Consider the following 23,510-nt stretch of genomic DNA (forward strand, 5'->3'; position numbering starts at 1 on the left):
CTCCCTCCACCTCCTTCCCGGGGGCTCCTGTGATGGTCAGGACACGGCCTGGCAAAAGCACGGGGAAACACAACGTGTGGGAAACACTGCTGGTGGCAGGGCCTCACTTCTGAAGGGGAGATGAGAATTTTCCTAGGTGGGGCCATACCCCAGACCGCCCCCCCCCACCCTCCACCTGTTCCTAGTTGAGTTGTGCCTCTAGGATGAGACTCCACCCACCTGTGATGCCCTAGAGCAAGTCCCACTGCCACAAACCACTGAGGAGACCCCAGCCCCCCTGGCAACTCTCCTCTCCAAGTCTCAACAGACACTGGTCTGGTAGATGGACCCAGGCAGGGCTGTGGAGCCCAGAAACACTGATGGTGGCAGAGAGAGAGGGCCCAGGCACAGAGAACGCACTGCAGGAAAGAAGCACAATGGAGCCCTTTGCTCTGCTCCCAGGGGCTCAAGTGCGGGAGGGCCTTGAGCACATCACTTCCTGCGCTGAGCTCTTAACCTCTCAGGGGGGTACAACTTGTTCTGCTCATACTTGGCGGGCGGGGGGGCGGGGAACTAGGAGACTCTAGCAGGCTCTGAAGAGATGAAAGAAGTACAAGATGCAGTTCTACTTGGCCCACCCCGGCTCCAGCTCAGTCAGATGCAAAGAGACTCAGGCTGGGGTGCCGCTGTATCCCCAGGTGACCCCAGGGTGGCTCTTCCCAGGCCTGGCATCTGTAAAATGGTAGTGGACTAAAGGTTCCCCAGTAAAGAACAAGTGCTCTGGGGGACAGAAAGTAGAGCAAGCCGGCCTCCACCCTCCCACACCAGCAGGATCTCTACCCAGGGACAAGAAAGAATCCCACCTAGAGACCCCAACCTCCCCTGGACCCTCTCTGCCCCTTTCCCAATGGTGGAATCTGGTTCGCAATGGGCCAAACAGCAGCAGAGAGAGGCTGAGCATAAAGGCTCCCCAAAGCCAGAGATGAAAATAATCGCTTCCCTCCCCGACACCCCTCCCTCGGTGAGGACAGAAATGGTTCCCACACCCAATGGTCACAGCCCCTTGGAAAGGGGGGCACATGCTTACGATGATGATACAAAGAATCAGGGCTCCAGCCCCCACCCCACCCCTCCAGGAGGTGAGGGAGATTTCACAGAACAAACACAAAAATCAGTGAGGGGATCCTCGGTGACCACCCCCGGGGTGTTGTTATTGCTTTGGAGCTCTCTCAGTCTCTGTCTCTCCGAGCTCTGCGCGGATGCAGACGGTCCAGGGAGGGCTCAGGCTGAGAGGACCACGTCAGAGCTGAGCTCCCCACCCCTGACCCTGCTTGGGATGCCCAGGCTCTGCCCCACCCCTGAACAACCATAGCAACGATGCTGGAGAGAGAAGGCACTCTCTCTCCTGGCCAGAAAGATTCCAATTAGTGAGTACTAAACAAGCAGCAGTCACATGGGTTAAAAAATAATAATAAGTAGGGGAGGTACTGACTATGGGCCTTGGATGGGAGCCTACTGGAGCCCTGCTCCCTCGTCCGGGCCCCGGGCATGGCGGAGCTCTGATGCCCAGCTGGCTGAGAAGAGCCCATCTCGACCTCCCCTTCCCTAGGTACCCAAGAGGCTGCATGGAGGTGACAAAACTCCATCAGAACATGTTAAAGGTCACCCAGGGCTTAACCAAGCTAAGGGACAGGGAGAATTTCTAAGGGGCAAGAATCCCTGGTGGACCAGGAATGAAGGGCCAGAACAGCCCGGGCCTCCTCTGTAGAAAAACGGCCCCCTCTAAAGCAGTCCAGGCCCCTCCTCCGGGCCCAGCAACCCTCAGAGGCGCCTTGTCAGGAAAATCAGGGCCAAGGATAACACATCAGAACACTGAGTATCACGGGGAGGTGGGGGGCTGGGGAGGGGTGTATAACCCTACAGGAAAGGGAGAAGGAAGGGGAGGAGGAAGGGCTAGCCTCCCCAGGCTGTCTGGTCCAGCCCGGGCCAGCCAGACATCTCCTGGAATGTATGGGGCTTCCTCTCCCCACCCCTGGCCTGGGACTTGGGAAAGACTACTTCTGAGCTAAGGATAGGCCCCAGGATGTGAACTCTAACTACCTAGCTAACCTGGACTACGCCCTACACAGCAGGGACTAGGTGAAGAGGATGGCAGGCTGTTGGTGCCTCCCAGGGGAGGTGGCAGAAATGTGCTTCTATAAAGAGGGGCCAGCCTGCCACCTCCTGCATGCAATAAGGGTTCCCACAGGCCCCGGCAAGGGGAGAGCCATGGGAAAGGCAGCTACCCAGGCCTCCCAATGCTCAGCTCTGCTTTCCCACTCCTTCCCCAACACCATCTCTCCTTGAGCCAAGGTGACTGAGGCCCAGGCAGTGGGTTCTGCCCTTAGTACAGAATGAGTTATTTAAAAAGACTAAAATGGGAGGGGGGGCTCTAATGGCCCCCCACTTCCCTTGGCCTGAAGGCCCAGGGATAGACAAATGACCTTTGACCTCATTCAAAAGGAGAGGCTCTCCCATTTGGAGAGCCTTACCTTGGCACCACCAATCCCAGCCTCAGTTTTCCTCAGCCTCCCCTGTGTACCCTAGTGTGCCCTCTATGCCCAGACAGTGAGCTCCCTGGGTGTGGGGTTCTGGAAACTCAGAGTCCCACACCTCTTTTCTACCAAAGCACAGGTGACAGTGTCCTCTCCAGTTCCCAGACCAGCAGAGCAAGGCACCCTGGGAGTCTACCAGCTTCAGACATCTCCTTTCCTTTGGTCCCTGCTGGCCCCTGGCTCCTACAGCCACCAGAAGAGGGGCAGGCAGGAGGGGATGGACAGATGGACTCAGACAGGCTGCGGCAAAGCTCCTTCCATGGGCAGGCAGAGGGAAGCCAGAGCTCCTCTTCAAGTAGGGGGCTCTGGACCCCCGGGAGCTGGCTCCGGATCCTTGCAAAGCTGCCCCATCAGCTCTAGGGCAGGAGTAGCTGCCTGAACCCGGTGCCGCAGGAAAGACACTTGCTGGTAATTGGCACCATGGAGATGGCCGGCTGGGTTCTGGACTTGGCTCCGGGCAGCAAGCTTCCGAGGAGGCGAGAGGGGGACGCGTGGAACGGTATTGGGGAGGGTGAGCGATGTGCTCACCCGCCTCAGTCTTTCTCCATGTACAGCCACATCCACCAGGTCTACACTGGCCAAGTCAAAAGTGCAGCCAACCCATCGGGAGAGGGAAGGTGTCAGGGGTACGAGGCAAAGGGGTGAGGAGGGGCCCAAGGGGGGCAGGTCTCCCCATTTCATTTCCCCACAGTGGGGGAGAACCCCATCCTCCTCTGTCCAGTGTGCCCCTGGGCCTGGGGTCCCAGGTAAGGGCTGGGCAGTCTCCAGGCCATCTTGGGGAGCCCTTCCCCATCCCTGGCACTAAGATCGCTCGCCACAGGGCCCTACGGTACTCTCGAGGGACAACTGGGATGCCTGCCGGAGCAGGGGACCTGTGGCTGGGTCCACCATGGAGGAGGTGGGGAAGAGCTTGTACCAGCCCACGGCCAGGGTGGTCAAGTCCAGCTCCTCCAGCAGCACGCGGGCCACACCCATGAACTGCTTCCTTTCCATCCGCCCGTAGTTTCCCCACACGATCACCTGCGAGGCAAGCAAGAGACACCGAGTTCAAAGCCTGTCCCTGTCTCCCACAACCCAAGGCCAGTCAGTACCTGAGGTCCCCTTGGCCAATTTGCCTGAATGCTGTAGAACCTACCTCCTTAAAATCACTCAAGTCCACTGGTATTCTTCCTGGCTCCTATGTGCCTATGCTAGCTGTGATGTCTGATTTGTATCTCCAGGCTTGTCCTCTTGATTCCATCCTCCATGCACCTTATCTTTGAGCCTAGCCCTAAATCAGGAGTCCCCTAACAGTTTCCCCATTGGTCCACTGCTTCTAAAAGCCCCCAACTGCATGAGGAACAAAGTTTCACCAAGTAGCTGACATGTTAAGCCTCCTTTCTCAATCTAATCAACCTTTTTCTGCAGGGCCATTCAATATCTTGGTTAAGACTTACCAGGAGACAGCCTGGCTGGCTGCAGGACCCTCATTTTCCATCTTGTGCCTCAGCTTCTAGCTCTGGCTCCCTTTACAAAGGTAGGCTGGCTCAGCCACTCGACAGGGCCTGTGGCTTAAAGCACGGCCCCCAGTCTCAGAATCTGACACAAGACTCTTAACGGACTCTGGCTCTTCTGTGTTTTCTTGGTTTTGAATATAACTCATGTAACTCAGCTCTTGAATTTCAGATCCTCCTTCCTGTCTCTGCCTCCCAAGTGCTGGAATTATAGGCACACACTACCATACCCAGCTCTCTGCCTGTTTTTTTCTTTTAATATGTATTTTCATTATATTTAAGTAGTTGTACAAAGGAGTTACCCTCCAACAAGTCAGTTTATGAATACAATGCATCCGGATCAATGTCAGCCCTTTCATCATTCGCCTACTTCCCTCCCAACCCAACACCTCCACTCAACCTTGCTCATCTCATGCATTGAATATGGTGATGTCACTTAGCCTCAGTGTTTATGGCTGTAAATGCAATGATATCAGCTCAGCTTATCTGAAAGGATCAAAGGAGGGAGAGGATGCCAAACTCCTGGTAGGCTGTCTGGTGCTCTTTATCCACAAAGGGGGCTGGCTAGGATCTACTGTAAGCCTCCCATGGACACAACTCTACATGGAATGAGCTCATGTCACAGCTGTCACTGTCTAAACTAAGGCTCAGAGAAGTGACATCATCAGCTCAGGCTACTCGGTTAAGTCCTCAGTGCTCCTCAGGTAGCTAGTGAGCAGCAGATTCTGGCATGTACACGTGTGTTTTCACTGGTGACATGGGCTAAACTGTGTCCCCCATAATTCATAAGCACCAAGGCCTCCAACTGTGACTGTATTTGGAGACTGGGCTTTTAAAGAGGTGATTATGTTAAAATGAGGCTATTAGGGTAGGCTCCAGTCAGATCTGATTGGTGTCCCCATACAAGGAGGAGATTGAGAGAGACAGACAGACAGACAGATGTGCCACACATGGCAGGTCTGTCCTGCATCTATCCATGTCCGTGTTCTGTTTCCAGGTCCCCTCCACATCCCAGCCAGGGATGTGTACCAAAGGCCAGAAACTTCCATCCAGCAGGCAGCACCAGCCCCTGGTGGTCTTCTGGCCATTTTCCCTGGTGTTGGACTACCTCCAGGCTAGCAGCTGTTTTCAGGAAGTTTTAATAGCAATAGAAATTAATTCACCACCACCACCCCCCGGCCCCGAGTGCACACATAGAACACATTCCACGAAATCATACTGACCTTATGAAGAGCGATAAACATCTCATTTTTAACGCCTTCCCGCCATGGGGGTGGGGATGGAACCCAGGGCCTCACGTACACTATTCTGAGAAAGCACTCCACCTGAGCCATATGCTCAAACACCCATTTAAAAAATGCTTCTTGAGATCTACTAAAGTTGACTTTACAAGTCACAGTGGTTCTCAAGCCACAGGCCAAAAATCTTTGCCCTAGGTAGAATCTGGGTTTCCCACATTCGGTCTCTGTGGTGGCAACTTTAACCCCCTGGCTCCACCCGCACTGCCTTTCCTGGGTTGAATGTAATGACAGAAGCAGGCAGAGGTGCCTAGGTAGCAAGTGAGAGCAGGCGCAGGGCTCCCGTGGGCTTCACCTGTTGGACCCACAATGTATCACTCTTCAGCTCCAGCCAGAGTGACCATCAACATCTTCGTGACAGCTGGAAACAGACCTTTCTCTGCAGTCCTCAACAGATTCCTGCCCTTACCCTGGGGGCCCAGGCCAAACCCCTTGCTCCAGACTTTGTTGATGACAATGATCATGACAGCTATTTGTAGAACATCACTGCAGGTCAAGCTTGTGGGAACTCTTTTTTTTTTTTTTTTTTTTGCCAGTCCTGGGGCTTGAACTCGGGGCCTGAGCACTGTCCCTGGCTCCTTTCTGCTCAGCACTCTACCACTTGAGCCACAGCGCCACTTCCAGCTTTTTCTGTTTATGTGGTGCTGAGGAACCGAACCCAAGGCTTCATGCATGCTAGGCAAACATTCTACCACTAAGCCACATTCCCAGCTCCAGTGGGAACTCTTCTTACACCAGCACACACACATTGCCATGTAATGCCATCAGGCAAATACTACCTGTGCCCCATTTTCGAGATGAAAAAGCAAAGGCTCAGGAGGGAGCTTGCTCACTCAGAAAGGGGCTTGCTCACAGTGGCACAGGAAGATGTGAGCTTCGCTTCCTCCAGGTGAGGCCCTCAGACCCCCCTACCTTGATGTCACACACACACACACACACACACACACACACACACACACACACTACCCCTTACCTGCAAGACTTTGCCCTGGGGACTCTCAGGAAACAGCAGCACCTGGTTGTACAGCGGGTCCAGCGACTTGCGAGCGACTTTGGTTTTCTTCTTGGCAATGCAGACGCCATTCTCCAATAGGTACGCCTTGATGTAGGCCGCTGGGGAGAGAGGCCGGCAGGCAATGTTCTAGGCTGGCCCTCAAATGGTGGACAAAGAGCACTACAGAGGGGGCTACCACCTACTGCCAGGGAAAGGAGGTCCCTGGGAAGGGGCCTGTGGCCAGTGTTAGGGGCCCATGGGGTGGGTGACAGGAGCGGCAGGGATGGGTAGGTCTGCTCCTCCTTCAGTCCTGCCTGCCTCCCCGCTCCCCCCGCTCACATACTCACTGCTGATAACCCACTGGACACATGCTAACTGGGTACCACTGACACACACGGCAGAAGCCCTGCCCTGCAGGTGCCAGGTCCAGCGGGGACCTGACACGGTTGACAGGCAGTCTCAGCTGGGATCCCAGACAAGCCCTAAACCAGCACTCTCACGGAAGACACTAGAGTTGGGGCAGAGGGTTCTTCCGCAGCTAGGCTGCATCCTCTCTCTTCCAGCCTCTACCCTGACCCTGCTGAGGGGAGGGAGCCCCTCACCTGGCAGTGTCTTGGATCCTGGCTTGGCTGTCAGTCCCCGAGCCTGGATGATGTCCACTTCTAGCTGACCATTGCGCTCCTGCAAGCCGATCTCCACGTCCCCTGAAAGAGGCGGCAGAGATGAGCGTGGAGGATGGCTCCTTCCCCTCTGTGAATGGGGGTGACAGCCCTTTCCCCAGCCCAAAGGAGACCAGAACCAAACTGAACCCCGAGCCTAGGTTCTGGCAAGGGCTTGGGAGTGTGGGCCAGGCTCTGCATCGGGAGCTCAGAAGAGAGGATGGGAGAGAGATGCAGGGCCTTCATCCATGTGTCCCTGGGGCACTTACCCATGGGGGTGGTGGCCAGGGTCTGGCGGCCCACAAACTGGGCTGGCCCCATGCTGCCCAGGAAGTCACTGAACTGGGCATCTGATGCCAGGCAGACTCCTCCATAGTTAAGGCTGAAAGATGAAAAGATAAAACAACACATGGGTTCCCAGGGGCCGACAGAGCTCTGACAGGCAGGCCCGGAGCGGCCTCTACTCCGTGGTGCTCCTGCCCGCACTTACCGGCAGCCTCTCCTCTCTAAGCCTCTGGTTTGCCTCCAGGGAGTGGGCAGACTGACCTAAACTTGGGGTGGCTGTAAGAATCCTGGGAGGTCGGGTTTGTCAACTGCTAGCTCACATGGCTCAGTGCCTTGATATTTCAAGTGTCGCCAAAGACTGGAGCTAATTAGAATCCTATCACATCCCGCCCTTGTGTCTAAGACCTCTGCACTCCACCACTGAACCAGAATATATGTTGACCACAAGGCCGAGAAAACCTCTGTGCACAAGGGTTTGGGGAACCAGGATGGCAGCTTCAGATTCCGAGGTGTGCTGTGCAATGCACACTCTCCTTCTTTTGTTAACAAGGCCTCGAATCTCCTTTGAGGACCCCCAAATCACACGTCACTGCAAGGGGGGGGAACAGACCTGGGCTGGCTGACAGCTCAGCTGGCCAATCAAGACATTCCTTCCCCTTGGCCAGGGACTGGCTCAGAGGCAGGAACAAGAATCTGGCCTGGAAACTGTGTGAAGTGTGGGGAGTGTGAAGCTCTAACTTCTCATTCCAGCGGGCCCCAAGACCTAGAACTGGGGCTTTTGGTGGAGCCCAAGGATGAAGCTATCAGATTGGTGGCATTGGGTGAGGTCCTGGATCAAGCCCTGCCTGAAGCAAGTTCTTTCATCTCCTCCTTTAGGTTACATAAGTCAATAACATCCATTACTATTATTTTGTGTAACCTAGTGTTCATTAGTTTCCCTCTCCCATTTTACCTCTAATCATCTCTTTCCAACCTCTATACCGGAAACAGTAATGCTTCCTTTTATAGGATCTCTTCTGAGTAGCGAATGAGAAGCACCAAGTAGCACATCCAACCAGACTTTAAGAGCAAGGTATTCACAACCTATTTTCTCATCTGGTCCTTATCTGACTGACTCAAGCTCATCCACCATTATTCAGAGAAAACCCACATTGGTCCAGCAAAATTGGTGAGCCTGACCTCTGGGCAGAGATGATGAATCCGAGGATAATGCCTGATCCAAGCCAGGCATTTCTACTCTCTGGGGAGTGAAAAGCAGGCCCCCAAAGACTAAAAGCTGAGCGAGGGATCCAGTACTGCCAAGAGATCCTATTTCTGTGTAAGTTGTTGGCAGAGCCAAAGACAGAAGCATAACTTGACACTTTCGAGACAAGTACTTTTCACTGTCATATCCTACAGCCCATGCCCAATCCAGGCCTGTCCCACCCCACGCACAGGGAGGCTGACATCCACTGCTTCACAGCCCAGATGACCCAGGAGGACGCAGAGACCGGAAGCTTCGGCTTCTTGGCCTTTTAGTTCCAAATGAAAGAAACAGACTTGTAAAGATAGGTACAAAGCCAGATGGTCCTGCTCCAAGCAAAGGCAGTACAAGCCTGATAGAGGCAGTCAGTGAGGGGGGGAAGAGGTGACTGGGGGGGGGTCTTCAGGCAGGTCTGTAGTCTCTGGTTACACTACTGGTGCTGGGGGGGGGGGTGTCATAAAAAATCCCAGACAGGATTGGGCTATCTGAAAGCAAAAGGTCTGTGTTACCCTTCTTGGTGGGTGGAGCTGAGGGAAAGGCACAGTGTTTTGCAGAAATGGCTAGCTAGGTGATCCTGGCAGAGTCTCTGAGGCTGTCTGTCCCTCTAGACCCCAGACAGAGGAGCATACACATGTTCTAGTGCACCCAAGAGAAAGAACCACAGAGGCCAGTTGTCTGAGCCTCTAGATGTGGGTGAACTCAGAGAAGCAAAGAACAAACAGTAACCATAGCCCAGCACTGGTATGAAGGGCCAGGCCTGAGCTCGCAAACCCTGCCTTCATGGGGCCAGCAGCACAGGACTAAGCCAACATCACTGACAGCTCCCCAGGTAGGATGGGTGTCAGAGCCATTCCAGTCACCTGGATCTTTGAGTGTTCCATGCCTTCCTGCGTGGGTCTCCATCCCACCCTCCCTGTAGGTCCTCTGGAGGTGCCCAGGACCCACTCTGGAAAGTGGATGTGAGCTTCAAACACCAGAGAGACAGAGACAGAGGGCTCAGCCTTTTGGGTTCCAGGGTGCAGAGGGAGCCCGGACTCTGAGGCAGAGCGAGGCCTCCTGCCACCCGCCCGAAATTGAAAGTTTCCTCCAACATCACCATTGTCTGCTCCCTAGTTCCTGGTGGGGTGTGAGCACACAATGGGGAACTGGCAGGCCTGGTAATTAGCAGTAATTGTTTCTAATATCTGGGCGGCTGCCTGATTTCCCATCCCAGGGTGCCTTGCCGACTGCCAAGGAACCAGGCTGGCGCCCCGGGGGCATATGATCGCATTCTCTGTGGGGCTGGAGACGGGGATCACGTACTCGGTCCCCACTGACCAGAGGTACAAAGGCAGCAGAGACTACCCCACTTCAGAAGCTTCCCCAGAGTAGGACCCAAAGGCAAAGGCAACAAAATCAGACCTGGTTCTATGCCTCGGTAGCTACTCAGTCAAGTTGCTACTGCTACTGCCCTTCAGTCAGTGTTCCTATCTGTCAAAAAGATTAGGTAGTAGCAGCCATCAAAATGGCCATTGCTTATGGCGCATCACTAGCTAATGTTTCAAAATTCCCTGCTGACAGGATCCATTAACCACAGTATGAAATTATGCTGAGTTGCAAAGTGTCACATAGTTGTCCTTTTGTGCAACAGGAGCTCACTCAAAAAGCAGGCTCCCAAAGACTGTCAAACCCTCCAGCTGTTCTCAACCTGGAAGAATAAGGGACAGTGATTGAGACTGGACCTTTGGCACAGTCTATAGCCTGGCTTCTAGTGCTGTGCAATCTGGGGCAGGTTCTCAACTTCTCTGAATTGCAGTTTCCCCCATCTAACGGATCGACATAGTCATTGTACTGCTGAACTGCTGGGGCTGATCCTTGAGATACCTCAGGGCTCAGCACAGAGCAGCTCCTGAGTGAATCAAGGTGGGCTGTCCTGAGATAGCCTCCTCTCTGTCTTGGTGTTTCCATGGCATTGCTGGTTCCGGCCCTGTTAGGAAGGCGGGCATCTGGATGACCAAGCCCATGACATCCGGGGCGGTGGGGAGGGGGGGCTGGCAGCAGCTGGGTCTTGCTGGGGATGAAAGCCACATGGGCAGAGGCAGAGCCCAGAAACAGGATTATACCGTGTTCTGCTGGCTTTTTATTTCGTATTAATGGTGAAATGAGATTTCCTGCATCTCAAATCTTGTTAGTTTTGTTTTGTGGGGCTAAAACCCATTTGTCTTTTATTATTAACCTTTGAGTGTGTGTGTATGGGAGGGGGGGGCTCCTGGCTTTCCTGTGTCCTTGATAGTTAAAGAAGTCATTGGATTACTTGCAGGTTCCAGGCCATTGTCTCTTCCAGATGGATCCCCAGTCTCACTGGCATCAGAAATGAAAAGGTCACACAATACTGGTGAATATGACAGGCTATGCGATTCTAAGAGGTCCCAGGTCTTTGGAAACGTTAGAGAAGGCACCGAAATGGAGGGACAAAGGGTGAACAAAGGCAGCAGTGGTACTCATTGGACACTATGCTCAAAACGGGTGAGGATGGGTGGGAAAAACTGGGAGAGAGCGAGGGAAGGAGCGACACTGTCCAGAAAGAAATGTACTCTTTATCCTCTGTACAACACCTCTATAAAAGCAATTAGAAAATTTCTAAAATTAATAAGAGGTCCCAGGAGTTCATGGGCTTCCTGTCTGTTTATTCACACCCCACCCCCACCCCCATGGCCACCTGTCCACTTGCCACACCTACAGTACCTCAAATTCTGCTGCTACACACGATCTGCGATCCCAAAACCTACTGTGCCATGAGGATCACAGCCCAGGGACCCCGTAAATAGGGCGGCGCTATCTCATACATGCCCAGACGGTCAAGAAATATGGCTCTTTAGCTTGAAATTCCCAAGTTTTGCTTGTGGGAGTGGCGGTGAGATACTGGCAAGTGGTGAGGGAGGGCAGAGACAAGCTCACCGCTGAACACAACACCTCATACTGAGCAGCTGGTAAACTGAGGGTGCATGGCTGTTTGGGTCGTGTGGATTCCCAGGTGGAAATGCTTTTCTGCACTTACCTAGTGTTTCTCATGGATGAAATTGCGCCTGACTGAGCAAATGTGAATTTCATGGTACGCTCAAATTGCTCCCGAATACTTCAATGGAGTCAGGGTAAATTCTAGCTTTCAAAACAAACACTACCGGGGCTGGGGATATGGCCTAGTGGCAAGAGAGCTTGCCTCGTATACATGAGGCCCTGGGTTCGATTCCCCAGCACCACATATAGAGAAAACGGCCAGAAGTGGCGCTGTGGCTCAAGTGGCAGAGTGCTGGCCTTGAGCAAAAAGGAAGCCAGGGACAGTGGTCAGGCCCTGAGTCCAAGGCCCAGGACTGGCAAAAACAAACAAACACTACAGCAGCACTGGGCACGTGCCAGGACCCACCGCGTCACGCCATCCTGATCCCCCCTCCACCGCAGCGTGGCTTGTGGGCATGGCGCTAGGGATTTGGCTTTTATTTACCAAAACCTTGTCATGAGTCAAGCACTCATAGTCTTGAGTCACCAATGTTAACTCATTTAATCCTCTCAAATCTATAGGTACTTACGAATTCCTGTTTTACAGAAGGGTAAACTAAGGCACAGAACTGTCAGTAATGCAATCAAGATCACTCTGCTAGGAAGTGGTAGACCCTGAGATTTGAACCCCAAAGGTCTGACTCAGAGTTCTGTTTTCCTTTTCCTTCCTTCCTTCCCTCCCTCTCTCTCTTTCGTTCTTTCCTTCCTTCCCTTCTTTCTTTCCTTCCCTCCCTCCCTCTTTCTTTCTCTTTCTCTTCCTCCCTCCCTCCCTCCCCCCTCTTTCTTTCTTTCTTCCTTCCTTTCTTTCTTTCTTCCTTCCTTCCTTTCTTTCTTTCTTTCTTTCTTCTGTATCAGTACTGGGACTTGAACACAGGGCCTGGGCACTGTCCCTTAGCTTTTTTGCTCAAGGCTGATGCTCTACTTCTTGTGCCACAGCTCTGCTTGCAGCTTTTTGTTGTTTAATTGGGGATAAGAATCACAGATTTTTTCTGCCAGGGCTAGGTTAAAGTGATCCTCAGATCTCAGCTTCCTGATCCACTAGGATTACAGGTATGAGCCACTGGTGCCCAGCCAGAGTCCACCTTCTTCCCCACTATAATACATCTGACCTTTGGCATCTCCAAGGTGTTGGTCCCAGGATGTCCCATGAACACCAAAACCCATGGATGGTCAAATCCTTTAAATAAGACAGCATAGTAGTTGCATATAACACATGCATATTCTCTTGTATACTTAAAAAAACTATGGTTAACTTAGAGTAGCTACCACAATATAAATCCCATGCAAATGGTTGTTTAAGTGCATGATTCAGGGAATAGGACAAGAAAAGAAAGGTATGCACAAGTTCAGTACACAGACAATTACTCTTCCAAGTATTTTCCATCTAAGGCTGGCTGAATCCATAGATGTGGGAGTCTGGTACTCAAAGGCCCTGTGCCTTGCATAGAATAGCAACCTGCAGTCTGAGCTTGCTCTGGGGTCAAGCGGCCTGGGTTCATATCTTGTCTCCACCACTCAGAAGTCCTGTGGATGCGCATTTCTCTCTGGGCCATCGTTTCCTTTTCGGTAAAACAGAATAACCGTAAGTTAATCCTCAGTGCTGCTCTAAGTATTAAAAGGAGATAAACTCCTTAGAACAGTCTGGCACAGTCAAATGCTCAACAAATACTAGTGCTTATAAAACAAGACAGAATAAATCCCTGTCTGCTGGCCCACAGCCGTCCTCTCCATGCCCTTTAGGCATGACTTCCGCTCCACAGTGGAGGTGGAAGGCAGGGGGAATGGTTCGGACCACCCACTAGCCTCCTGGCCCTCTGGTGATCAGGAAATAACCTGAGTGTGGGACGCTGTGGCCCTGCCATTGGCGCATAAGCTGATTTCCTGGGCTGTGGGCACAGTGACCCAGACACCCAGATCCTGGCTGCTGGTGACCCAGACATCGCAGGACAACAACAGGCAGAGAGAAACAGGTGGGCTCCAGGAACTAGCTCTGAGAACTGCTGGGTTGGCAGAGAGGATGTGAAGGCCCTGGATTTGGTGTGACAAAGCAGATCAGGGAGGGTAGGAAGGAGTGGAATATATATGTACATGCTTCTGTTTGTACACATCTACTCATCAAAACTTAGAAAGCACAAACTGGGAGTCAGCCAGGCAGGTACTGAACTCAGAGTCTAGAAGGACACACAGGTGACAATTATGATAGAGATGGAGAGGTGGGGGAAACCTGTGAAAGCTGCTGAACCAGCAAGAAAAACGATAGACCGGTGCCATTCCACTTCCCCTGCCCACACCCAGGGCAGACATTACTAATCAACTTCAGCAATCCCACCTAGACTTGGCTCCAGAATCTTTCTCAGCATAGCACTCTGGGGAGGTGCTATCAATTAACTGAAGTTGGCACATGAGCCGAAGTCTATGTGCCAGTTCTTAGCTGAGATCTGGAGGAGGAGTGAGTCAGAGGGTAAAGAGGGATTATGGCTAAAAGAGCGAAAACCAGACAGGAGGAGGCATGGGTGCAGAGCCTTGAGTCAGGGGAGGGTAGAAAATTCAGGGTGAAAGGTGGGAGCACATGACTGAGGACTGGGAGAGGTGGGGAGAGATCAGAGGTGACAAAACTATGGAGTCTGGACTTGCAAGTGTCTAGACAAGAGCAGGGGGTGGCTTCAACTAGAGTCACTGATGGATGGGGAAAGACGGATGGACTCAAGGGATGATTAAGAATAGAGTGCATGGACTGGGAATGTAGCTTGGTGGAGTACTTGCCTAGCATGCTTGAGGCACTATGTTCAATTCCTCTCTACCATGTAAATAAAATAAATTTTTTTTGAAAAAGAGAATGTGTGAGTCAATTGGACTGGGTTGGATAATGACCATAAGAAAGGGAAGTAATTCAGAAGCCCAGGTTTCAGCCTGAGCAACTGGTAGATGGGGTTTCTGTCCACTCACTGAGGTAGACTCTGCCGATTGGTCCCTCACCCCCTTACTAATCAGTACTTGTGACTTCTTCTAATGGCCAGCCCTTGCATTCCTTTGTCTATGTTTTTCTGGCCCCTGAAGTTCTTTAGTCCCATGGCCCATGTTGCTGCAGGAAAGATGAGATGAAGCAGAGAATGGCCACCTGTCAACAACTTACAAGAGCTGGAGTATAAGTACCTCTGCTCCCTCACCCACTGTGACAGAATTCCCAGGTTCATGTTCCACGCTAGTGTCATCCGTGGCTCCCTGTCAAAATGGAGCTGCCCACTGCAGAGCTGGCCTGGTGCGGTCCTGTCTCTCCCATGTGCTCTTCTGGCATTATTTTCCAGAATCATTTCCCAAGCAAACGATTTGTACCTTGAATACATGCTTCTAGTCCCAAGTAAACTCAAACTAGGGCAGATAATCAATAGGAGCATCTCAGGATGATGGGCAGGTATGGATGCGTGCGTGTGTGTGTGTGTGTGTGTGTGTGTGTGTGTGTGTGTGTGTGTGCTTGTATGTGTGTAGGGAGGTACTCATGCTCACATTGGAAGGGATTAGCCTCTGGGACATTTCTCAGCATACTTGAACACCCCCTGACCGCTGTCCGGGTGAAATGGCTTGCTCTGCTGGGGTGGGAGGTTGGCTGGTTGCCCTTCCATCCCTAACAAACAAAACTCCATTTTCCCCCCTTCCTTGCAGTACTAGGGCCTTGCACATGCTAGGCATGTGCTCTACCCTTTGAGCTACACCTCAACCCCTTTTTGCCTAAGTTCTTTTCCAGGCAGTACCTCTGGCCTAGGCTGCAATTCTCCTACTTGTACTTCCCTGGGTTGCTGGGAGATGACAGCACAGTCCACTGTGCCACCACTGTGCTGCCCCAAGGATTCAGAATTCCCCTGTAGCTTGGCAGATAATAGCTGCATGCCACTGTGCCTAACCGTTGCTTGAGGTAAGAGCCTCCTTAACTTTAATACCCAGGCTAGCCTCAAACCCCAGCCCTCCAATCTCTACCTCCTAAGTAGCTAGTATTATAGGCTTGACATATCACATTCAGCAAGAACCCCATTTTTTTCCAGCTTTTTCTCTTTATATAGTACTGAGGAATGGAACCCAGTACATGGCTAGGCAAGCACTCTACCACTAAGCCACATTCCCAGCCCATGAAGCCCAATTTTTGTTAAAGCAGAAAGGGGTTCGGGAAAAAAAAACACCTTTCCATCACCCCTAGAGGTAAAACCACAACTCGTCTAACATATTGAGGCCTGCAGAGGGAACCAAAGAAGGACTTTTGGTTCTTGATGGCATCGCCAAACCACCAAGCCATCCTGAAAGTATCTATCTCCAGGAATCTTCATACATGGCAACCATTCATTGAGAGAATGTGAGGAGGGCAATGATTGAGGGGAAATGCCTGCATCTGAGCCCCAGCTCAGTTACATGCTGTGTGACTCTGAGCAGGTTACCCTCTTTCAGTTCCCGACCTGTAAGATGGAGACAGAACATCCCCATCAGTACCAAGTTGTAAGAACTGAGTTGACACAGTTGGGAAAGCACGTGGGTCGGTGTCTGCACGCAGAGTTTTCTGGAACCACCACTATGATCACTTAGCCACATCTGAGGATCTTGGTAAAATGCAGGTTCTGACACAGAGAGTCGGGGGGGGGGGGCGGTCCGAGATGCTAGCTTTGGGACTGTGGTCCATACTTTGAACAGAGATGGCTGGAGCCAATGCCATTGTGGGTGAGAAGTCCGCAGCACCCTCGCTGCCACAGGCCTAAGCTGCACACACTCCCCCATCCCCAGGCTGGGATGGGAACAGAATCTCTGAAGTTTCACCGGCCTGTCCTCTACGCCTCTCACCCCTCTGCTAGCTGCTTGGTCAGCGTCCAGTAGGGAAGGGCTCTGCAGTGCCCTGCACAGTTGTCTGATCCACTGTGGGTACTCAATCGCATCTGGGGAAATGAAAATCCCTGGGAGAGCTGCCCTGTGCCCCTTGATGACCCAGTGCATGGCTGGGCAGCTGGGAACTGCAACCCCTTGGGGCTCTTCAAAGTGAGGCTGGCTCGCAGCATGCCCCCACTGGGCTGGCAGAAGTCCAGGGGGTGGGAAGAGGGGAGGACAGTTACGCTCCTTCTCATCTCAGAGCCTGGCATCTGGGTCCAAGCAGTGCCCAAAATATCTGCAGAGCAAGGAAAAGGCTGAGCACAGCTCAATGTCCCTGTGCCTTCTGCATCCAGGTGTTAGATGAGGCAGCAGCACCTGGCTGGCCTCCACCAGGCCCCACCCCCTTCCAGCACGGCCACATTGTCCTTGCTGCTGGACCCAGCCCCCTCCTTCTTCCTCAACTAAATTTAACACACTCCTCCAACCTTTTAATACCCACCATAACTAGTTTTCCCAGTACTCACTCTGTGACACACATCATAAACATGATTGTACCCAGGTGCTAATAGTACACACCTACAATCCTAGCTACTCATGAGGCTGAGATCTGAGGATCACTGTTCAAAGTTGGCCTGGGCAAGAACGTTTGTGAGAATCTTATCTCCAACTGATCACAGAATAAGCCAGAAGTGGTGCTGTGGCTCAAGTGGTAAAGGGCTAGCCTTGAGCAAAAAGCAGCTCAGGGACAGTGCCCAGGCCCAGAGTTCAAGCCCCAGGTCTGGTAAAACAACAACAACAAAACCCATGATTGTACTTGGAGAGGCTTGTGGAAACCTCTAGAATGCAACTGAGGCCAACCAGCAAAATACTTTACTCACAGAAGCTTAGTTAACAACAGATAGTATTAATAGAGAGTAATCCCAGTGTCTGACAAGTGCGGATTGCTGTTCTGTTTTCCTCATTATTAACTCATTACTCCTCATTGCTCATTTATGAGTGGTCAGCACCGTTACTATTCCCTTTCTGGACTTGGAGAGGATGTGACTTTCTCAAAGCCACATGGCTACCAAGAAGCAGAAATGACCCATAAGCCAGTACTGTCTGACTGCTGAGCCCTGTGGTTAGATTTTCTAACCCCTCCGAGTCCCCCTTTGAGGCCCAGTCTTGTGCAGACAGAGCCTCATTCATAGTTTCCTTGTAAGACCCTCCTCTGTTGCTCCCTGTGAGCAAGTTCTATGACCTCCTGAGCCTTCTCCTCTTCTGTGACAGGGGACCATGGCTTTGAATTGCCTGCTGCCACCCATAGCACCAAACTGCTGCTCATGACCTGGTCCTCCCAGCCTCTTGTGATGCCAGCACACTATTTACTAGACTCCCTGACACTCCAAAGAGGCCACAGATGTGTTCAAGGCAACCGGAGTGTCCGTGGCAGAGCCAAGAGTAGGACCAGAGCCTCCTGAGCACAAGGCATCAGTCTGTAGGCAGGGCCCCATGGCTCCCAAGGTGTTGGGGGGGCGGGGAGTCGGGGACCTTCCTCCAAGTTTGGCTGCCCTGCCAGGTATTCCAGGCTACAGGAAAATGCTGGCTGCCTTCTGTCTCCTCCTCCTCCTCTTCTTCCTTCCCACCTGCCCACCTCTTCACAAACCAGGTGGATAGAAGAGCAGCTCTGCCAAGGCCAGGCCATTCATAAGATGCCCAGGTGGAAGGGCTGAGGACCAAGGCCTTTAGCCAACAGGAGCCCCCAGTGAGCTGAGACAAAGGGCCAGATATGAAGGGCAGCCAAAGGGGAAGGCCAAGCCTAGTGTGCCAAGCCTGGCTGGCTGTTCAAGGACAGGTCACTGGCCAGGGTGACCTTCTGTGACAAGGAAGATACTCTAGCTCCTCTCCCACCGCACAGAGTTTTCAGGAGCCAAGTGTTGCTATTGAGAGCTGAAAACCGAGTGTAACAGAGGGACAGAATAATTTATCTTATTTAACTTTAGTGAATTTACATTTAAATAGCGAGTGCACCTGGTACCATCCATAAGGAGCCTGCAGCCTTTGGCTCCCAGGTTTCAGTCTCCTCATGTGCACGATTGTGATACCCCAAAGCCTCCTTCCTGCCTCAGAGGACAGAGAGGAGCATGAAACCACATGGTGTTGCAGGTTCCAGGTTAGGAGCATGCTGTGTGACCCAGGGCAAGCTCCTGAACCTCTCTGAGTATGTAAGTTGCTTTGGATCTGAGTTTCTCTGTCAGGGACTTGGAGTGGGGGAGCTTAGGGGAATTTAGGAATGAATGGTCTGTTGTTATGAAAGAAGAGTGTTGGTATGACTCTGTGTGTGTGTGTGTGTGTGTGTGTGTGTGTGTGTGTGTGTGTGAGTGTATTTACTGGGGAAGAAGCAGGCCCAAACCTTTCCCTCAAATTCTCTAAGAGGTCCATAAAGATGAGAAAACCCTGGCCTGGATGAATACTTTTTCCAGAGAGCTTCTCTCTGAAAAAAAGGAAAAAAAAATGGAGTTCTTGGGCTCCCTTCCAGTGACTCTAATTCGGTGGCTCGGGAGCTGGGCCCTGCCATCTGCATTTGTAAGGAGCTGGGGAGGGGAACCCTGGCCAGGAGCCAGGCGGCCACGGATGTCTTAGGATTTGATGATGTACATGAGATGCCTTTATCAAGCCCAGGTTTATGCTTTTAAAATACAACTGGGACTAAAAATGAAACCGAAAAGGAGAAAATAACCTTCTTTGTTTACTTACCCACATGGGTATACAGCACACACTCGCTGATCACAGTCTATAAATATTAACCCATGACCTTACAAATGCTTAATTAGAAATGCTTAGAAATGTGAAATCTGTAGCCCTCCCCAGGCGGGTGGCACTCTTACCCGATTTTATAGATAAGGAAGCTATAGTGTGGGGTCATGACCCATCCAGAGGCAGTCTAGAACTGAGTGCAAGCCAACAGGAATGAGACCCTGAACCCCCGTGCCCTCTTCCTCAGAGCTCCTGGCCTCGCTGCCTCCATTCTTGAAGACGAGCACTGCCCTGGAGCCCTAAGCCAGCATTCCCAGGCCTTTTGGGAGTATTCCTCAGTCCCTCCTTCCCCCAGTGGGCAAACCCAGAGGCCGGTGGGCGGGCGTGGGCCCTCCACTCACTTGCCCTCTGAGCCGTAGCTGTTCATGCTATCCTCGATGGACTCGTGGCTGGCCTGGCGCAACGTTCGGCTGGGCATCTCCACAGCCAGGCCCGTCTCCGTGCTTCTCTGTATGGCCCCCTTCAGCCTCCGATTGTCTCCTGCCGGGCAGAAAGGCCAAGAGAGACGGAGAGAGACACAGGGAAGGGGAGGACAGAGAGGCAGTCATAAGGTTAGTGTTTCAGCAGCTGGTAGTGGCCCAGTTATAGCCCCCAAACCCAGCCCACCCAACCTCTTCATCCTGCTGGGCTCACCCAAGCCCACCTGGGGCAGTCCTGTCCTGGTAAACAACTCAGTACCCACACAGTACCACCCGAGCTTTGTTAACTGATAGGTACATTCACATTTCCTCCTCTTCCTCTTTGGCTACGTTTTACCAAGCACCTAGTATGTGTTGCACTCTCTCAGGGCCTCTGCATGGAGCCAGACCAGGGCTTCTCAACATCAGCGTGACTGGCACTATGGGTGCCATGTTTCTTTGCCGTAGGCACTATCCTATGAGCAGCAGAGCTCCTAGCAGCTTGCCCGGCCTTTCCTCGCCACATGCTAGTAGCATCCCAGACAAGATATGGCAATTAGAAATATCCCAGGCATTGCCAAATATCCCCTAGAGGGCAAAAATCACCCCCAACTGGTTAACCCTGATTTAGACCACCAGCTCGGAAAACAAACGCTGAATATCTATCTCACTTTTGGATGAGTCACTCAGCCTCCATTTCTTCAACTGTACAGCAGAACAACAGCAGGCTCATTATAAGGAGAGATGGCCTTTGTCCTTATTTCCCTCCTGTTGCTGTCTTTCTCCCATCCCCAGCTCACTCCTCGCCTCTATCCTGTGTTGACTGGTGCTTACTGAGATGGTCTCTGATTGCTCTCGGCCCTGTCAGAACAGCAGCCCTGTCCCCGCCCACCTGCGCCCTGACACCCTGCTTTGGTTTTCCTCCGTCCCACACTGGTGACTTCCTCCACGAAGGTGAGCTCCATGAGCTCATGAGACTGGCACCATGAGCGGAGTCTATCTCATGGTAGGTGCTCAATGAACGACACCATCTTTGCCCTCACACCCACCATGAGGCATTGCTTCTTGTTTTCCTCTCCTCAGTACTGAGAATGAGGGTACAGAATGGTCGGGGGGGGGGGGTGTGCTGCAAATATAGCCTACTGGTATAGTGCTCGCCTACATACATGAAGCCCTGGGTTCGTTGGATTCCTCAGCATCACATCTATGGAAAAAGCCAGAAGTGACGCTGTGGCTCGAGTGGTAGAGTGCTAGCCTGGAGCAAAAAGAAGCTAGGGACAGTGCTCAGGCCCTCAAACTCCATGACTGGCAAAATCAAACAAGAAACAAAAACAGAATGGTCAGGGACTGGTCCTCACCCGGGGGTGGTGGTGGCAGGATATGGCCTTAGATGGTTTCCCTTGGACTCATAGTAGCTTTATTACCCTGCCTGTCCCACAGGGACTGGAGTCTCAGTAGGATCCATCTGGTAACAGGCTGGCAGGCCTCTAGAGCTTCATAGCTGCTTGCTGACTGACCCACTACAAGAAGGAGTCACTCATGACAAGCCCCATCCTCCTACTCCTGCTAAGTGGGCCACGACACAGCCCCCTGGTCCCCTCCTGGCTCAGCACAGGGTCACCTGCTCCACCCCCCCACCCCCCCACCCCGTCCTGAGAGTTACACAAACACGTGTAGAGATTCCGAAGCTGGTGCACACATTTCTGTCTCCCACATGTACCCACATTATATGGACACATGGACACTCACACATTCAGAAAAATGCACAGCAACATACCTGTCTCTGTGTCCCTTTTCACAAGTCTCCATCTATCAGTGTGTCTGACAGTCACTGGGCGTGCATGTCAAGGTGTGTATGCTGGATACACAACAAGCCCAAGCCCACCCACTGGAGAGACCACACAGAGAAACACACTGTGCACCGTGTATGTATGTGAGAAAGACAGAGATCTGGTGTTTCTGAACACATGTATATGTTGGGGGGGGGGGTGTTCCTGCTTCCACTCCATTCCGTTTGTTCTTTCCCTAACCCCCAAATGCAGCCACCTTCACCCCATTCCTATTCCTGTGCTGGTTCCTCTCTGTGTATGGCAGCTAGAGAGGCAAAGCCACAGAAACACACACGTGCACTCTCAGAATCAGACTCACACAGGAACACACACACAAGTATAGTGGGGTGGGGAGAGAGGGACACAAACAACCCTTCACACTGGGGCTTCAGACCCACGCACAGGCACCTGCAGGCAGGATGCAGACGCATGCCAGGGTGTGTGACCTCCACACTGAGCCGTGCTGAGCCCCTCGCCTCTGCCCACCTACCAAGTCTCTCCCAGAAGAGGGAGGAGCCCAGGCTGACAAAAGGCTCAGTCTCTAGGGGGCCAAGGAGGAGGCTGAGGTGTGCTTCACCGCTGCATCCTGCAGCCCTCCAAGGCCCATCCCACCCAGCTCCAGAGCCTGGTTCAGCAACAAAGGGAGCCTGGCTCTGTGGGAGGACAGCCCAAGCAGAGAGCAGCCCTACCTCAGGAGAGCACTGAGTGCCAGTGGGGTGAATGTCCGCACACTGGCCACCATGCCTGGCATACAGTGGTTGCTACACAGAGAGACCTGACACTCCCTGGACTCCCTGGGGAACGGATGCCCATACAGGTATGCCATCTTCCTCAGCCTGCAGTATCCCACCATGCCAAGGGCACCCACCACCTACCCTCAGCCACCAGGCCCTTCAGTGGATCATCTCTTGCTGACTGGATCACTCCATCCCAAACCGAGTGCTTACCCCACTCCCTGCCTCATAACCCGCGCATCCCAACACAGCCTTTCCCCAGCCTGGCTAGAAGGTATGTCCTCTGTGTTTCGTTCTTCCATACTTCCAGATTTCACAAACCTCAGACCTTTCCTCTGCCCTTCAGCCTTTCTGGCAAGGCTGATCCATCATCTGTCAATCACTCCTCACCCCTCCACCTCCGTCCATCCTCACCATGACACCACCCAGGCTGTCCCATCTCTTCCAACATGGCTCTAGGCTGTCTCCCCACCCGCCACCCCCCCAGCTTCCTACTCCCCTCCCAAGGGCCTGCTCTAACCAGCACAAGGGACCTGAGATTTTTTTTTTAAACTAGAGGATGTAATTTTAAACACGTTCAAAAAACTTTAAAATAATAATCTCGTAAAACCTGGAAACTTTGTTTTTGTAACTATAATATACATAGAAAATTTCATCGTTTGGATATGTAGTTCAATGAGCTTTGAAGAATATAGACTAAGATCTTTGATCTCAGCCTCCACCCCAGGGCCTGGCACTATCCCGCTTCCCCACACATTCACGTGCACCTTGTTAGGTGCAGGCCTCTCTAACATGCTGATCTCTGCTAGCAAACACGCTGGTGTGAGACAGGGTTGAAGGGGCCCCATCTCTGCTCCACAAGGTCCAGACTCAGTTGATTTGCTGTGGTGAGCAGTGGGCTGCCCCCACCTGGACTCCCTCCCTGCCGTGTCTGTAAGCTCCCCTTCACCCAGCAGGCTTAGTATCGAGTTAGAGGCTGCGCTGAGGTCTTCTCTTGGACTACTGAATCCATCTGGCGACCACACAAGTAGAGCTAGAGGGTCTGGAGATGTGTGAGTCCTGCTGTCCTGCCGCTGCCCTAACCCTTCACTAACTTGTGGGAGGAGGAGCTCCAAAGCAGCCCTGCTGGAGGGGCCAGGCCACCCTCTGTCAGCTATGAGATGACTCCCTCAGCATACTGGCAAGTTAAAAAAGCAGGTTGCAGGGCAGTATGTAAAACATAGTGCCATTTTCGTAAGGCTATAGATAGCTCTGTGTGTGTGTATGGGGGGAGAGAGAGAGAGAGAGAGAGAGAGAGAGAGAGAGAGAGAGAGAGAGAGCACACGCT

At 52.4% G+C, this 23,510-nt stretch overlaps 1 protein-coding gene across 1 annotated transcript in view; it reads right to left on the reverse strand.

Moving 5' to 3' along the window:
* Window positions 1–296: 296 nt before the first annotated feature.
* Window positions 297–23,510, reverse strand: part of Rims4 (regulating synaptic membrane exocytosis 4) — a 57,798-nt gene continuing 34,584 nt past the window's right edge. The window contains exons 2-6 of the mRNA XM_048349483.1: window positions 19,564–19,702; window positions 7,287–7,399; window positions 6,961–7,062; window positions 6,338–6,477; window positions 297–3,593 (exon numbers count right to left, since the gene is read on the reverse strand). Of these exons, the coding sequence (XP_048205440.1) occupies window positions 3,375–3,593; window positions 6,338–6,477; window positions 6,961–7,062; window positions 7,287–7,399; window positions 19,564–19,702 (713 nt within the window). The 3' untranslated portion in view covers window positions 297–3,374. The remainder of the gene's footprint in view (window positions 3,594–6,337; window positions 6,478–6,960; window positions 7,063–7,286; window positions 7,400–19,563; window positions 19,703–23,510) is intronic.

The sequence above is a fragment of the Perognathus longimembris genome, chromosome 6, assembly GCF_023159225.1.
Source record: "Perognathus longimembris pacificus isolate PPM17 chromosome 6, ASM2315922v1, whole genome shotgun sequence".
NCBI lineage: Eukaryota > Metazoa > Chordata > Mammalia > Rodentia > Heteromyidae > Perognathus > Perognathus longimembris.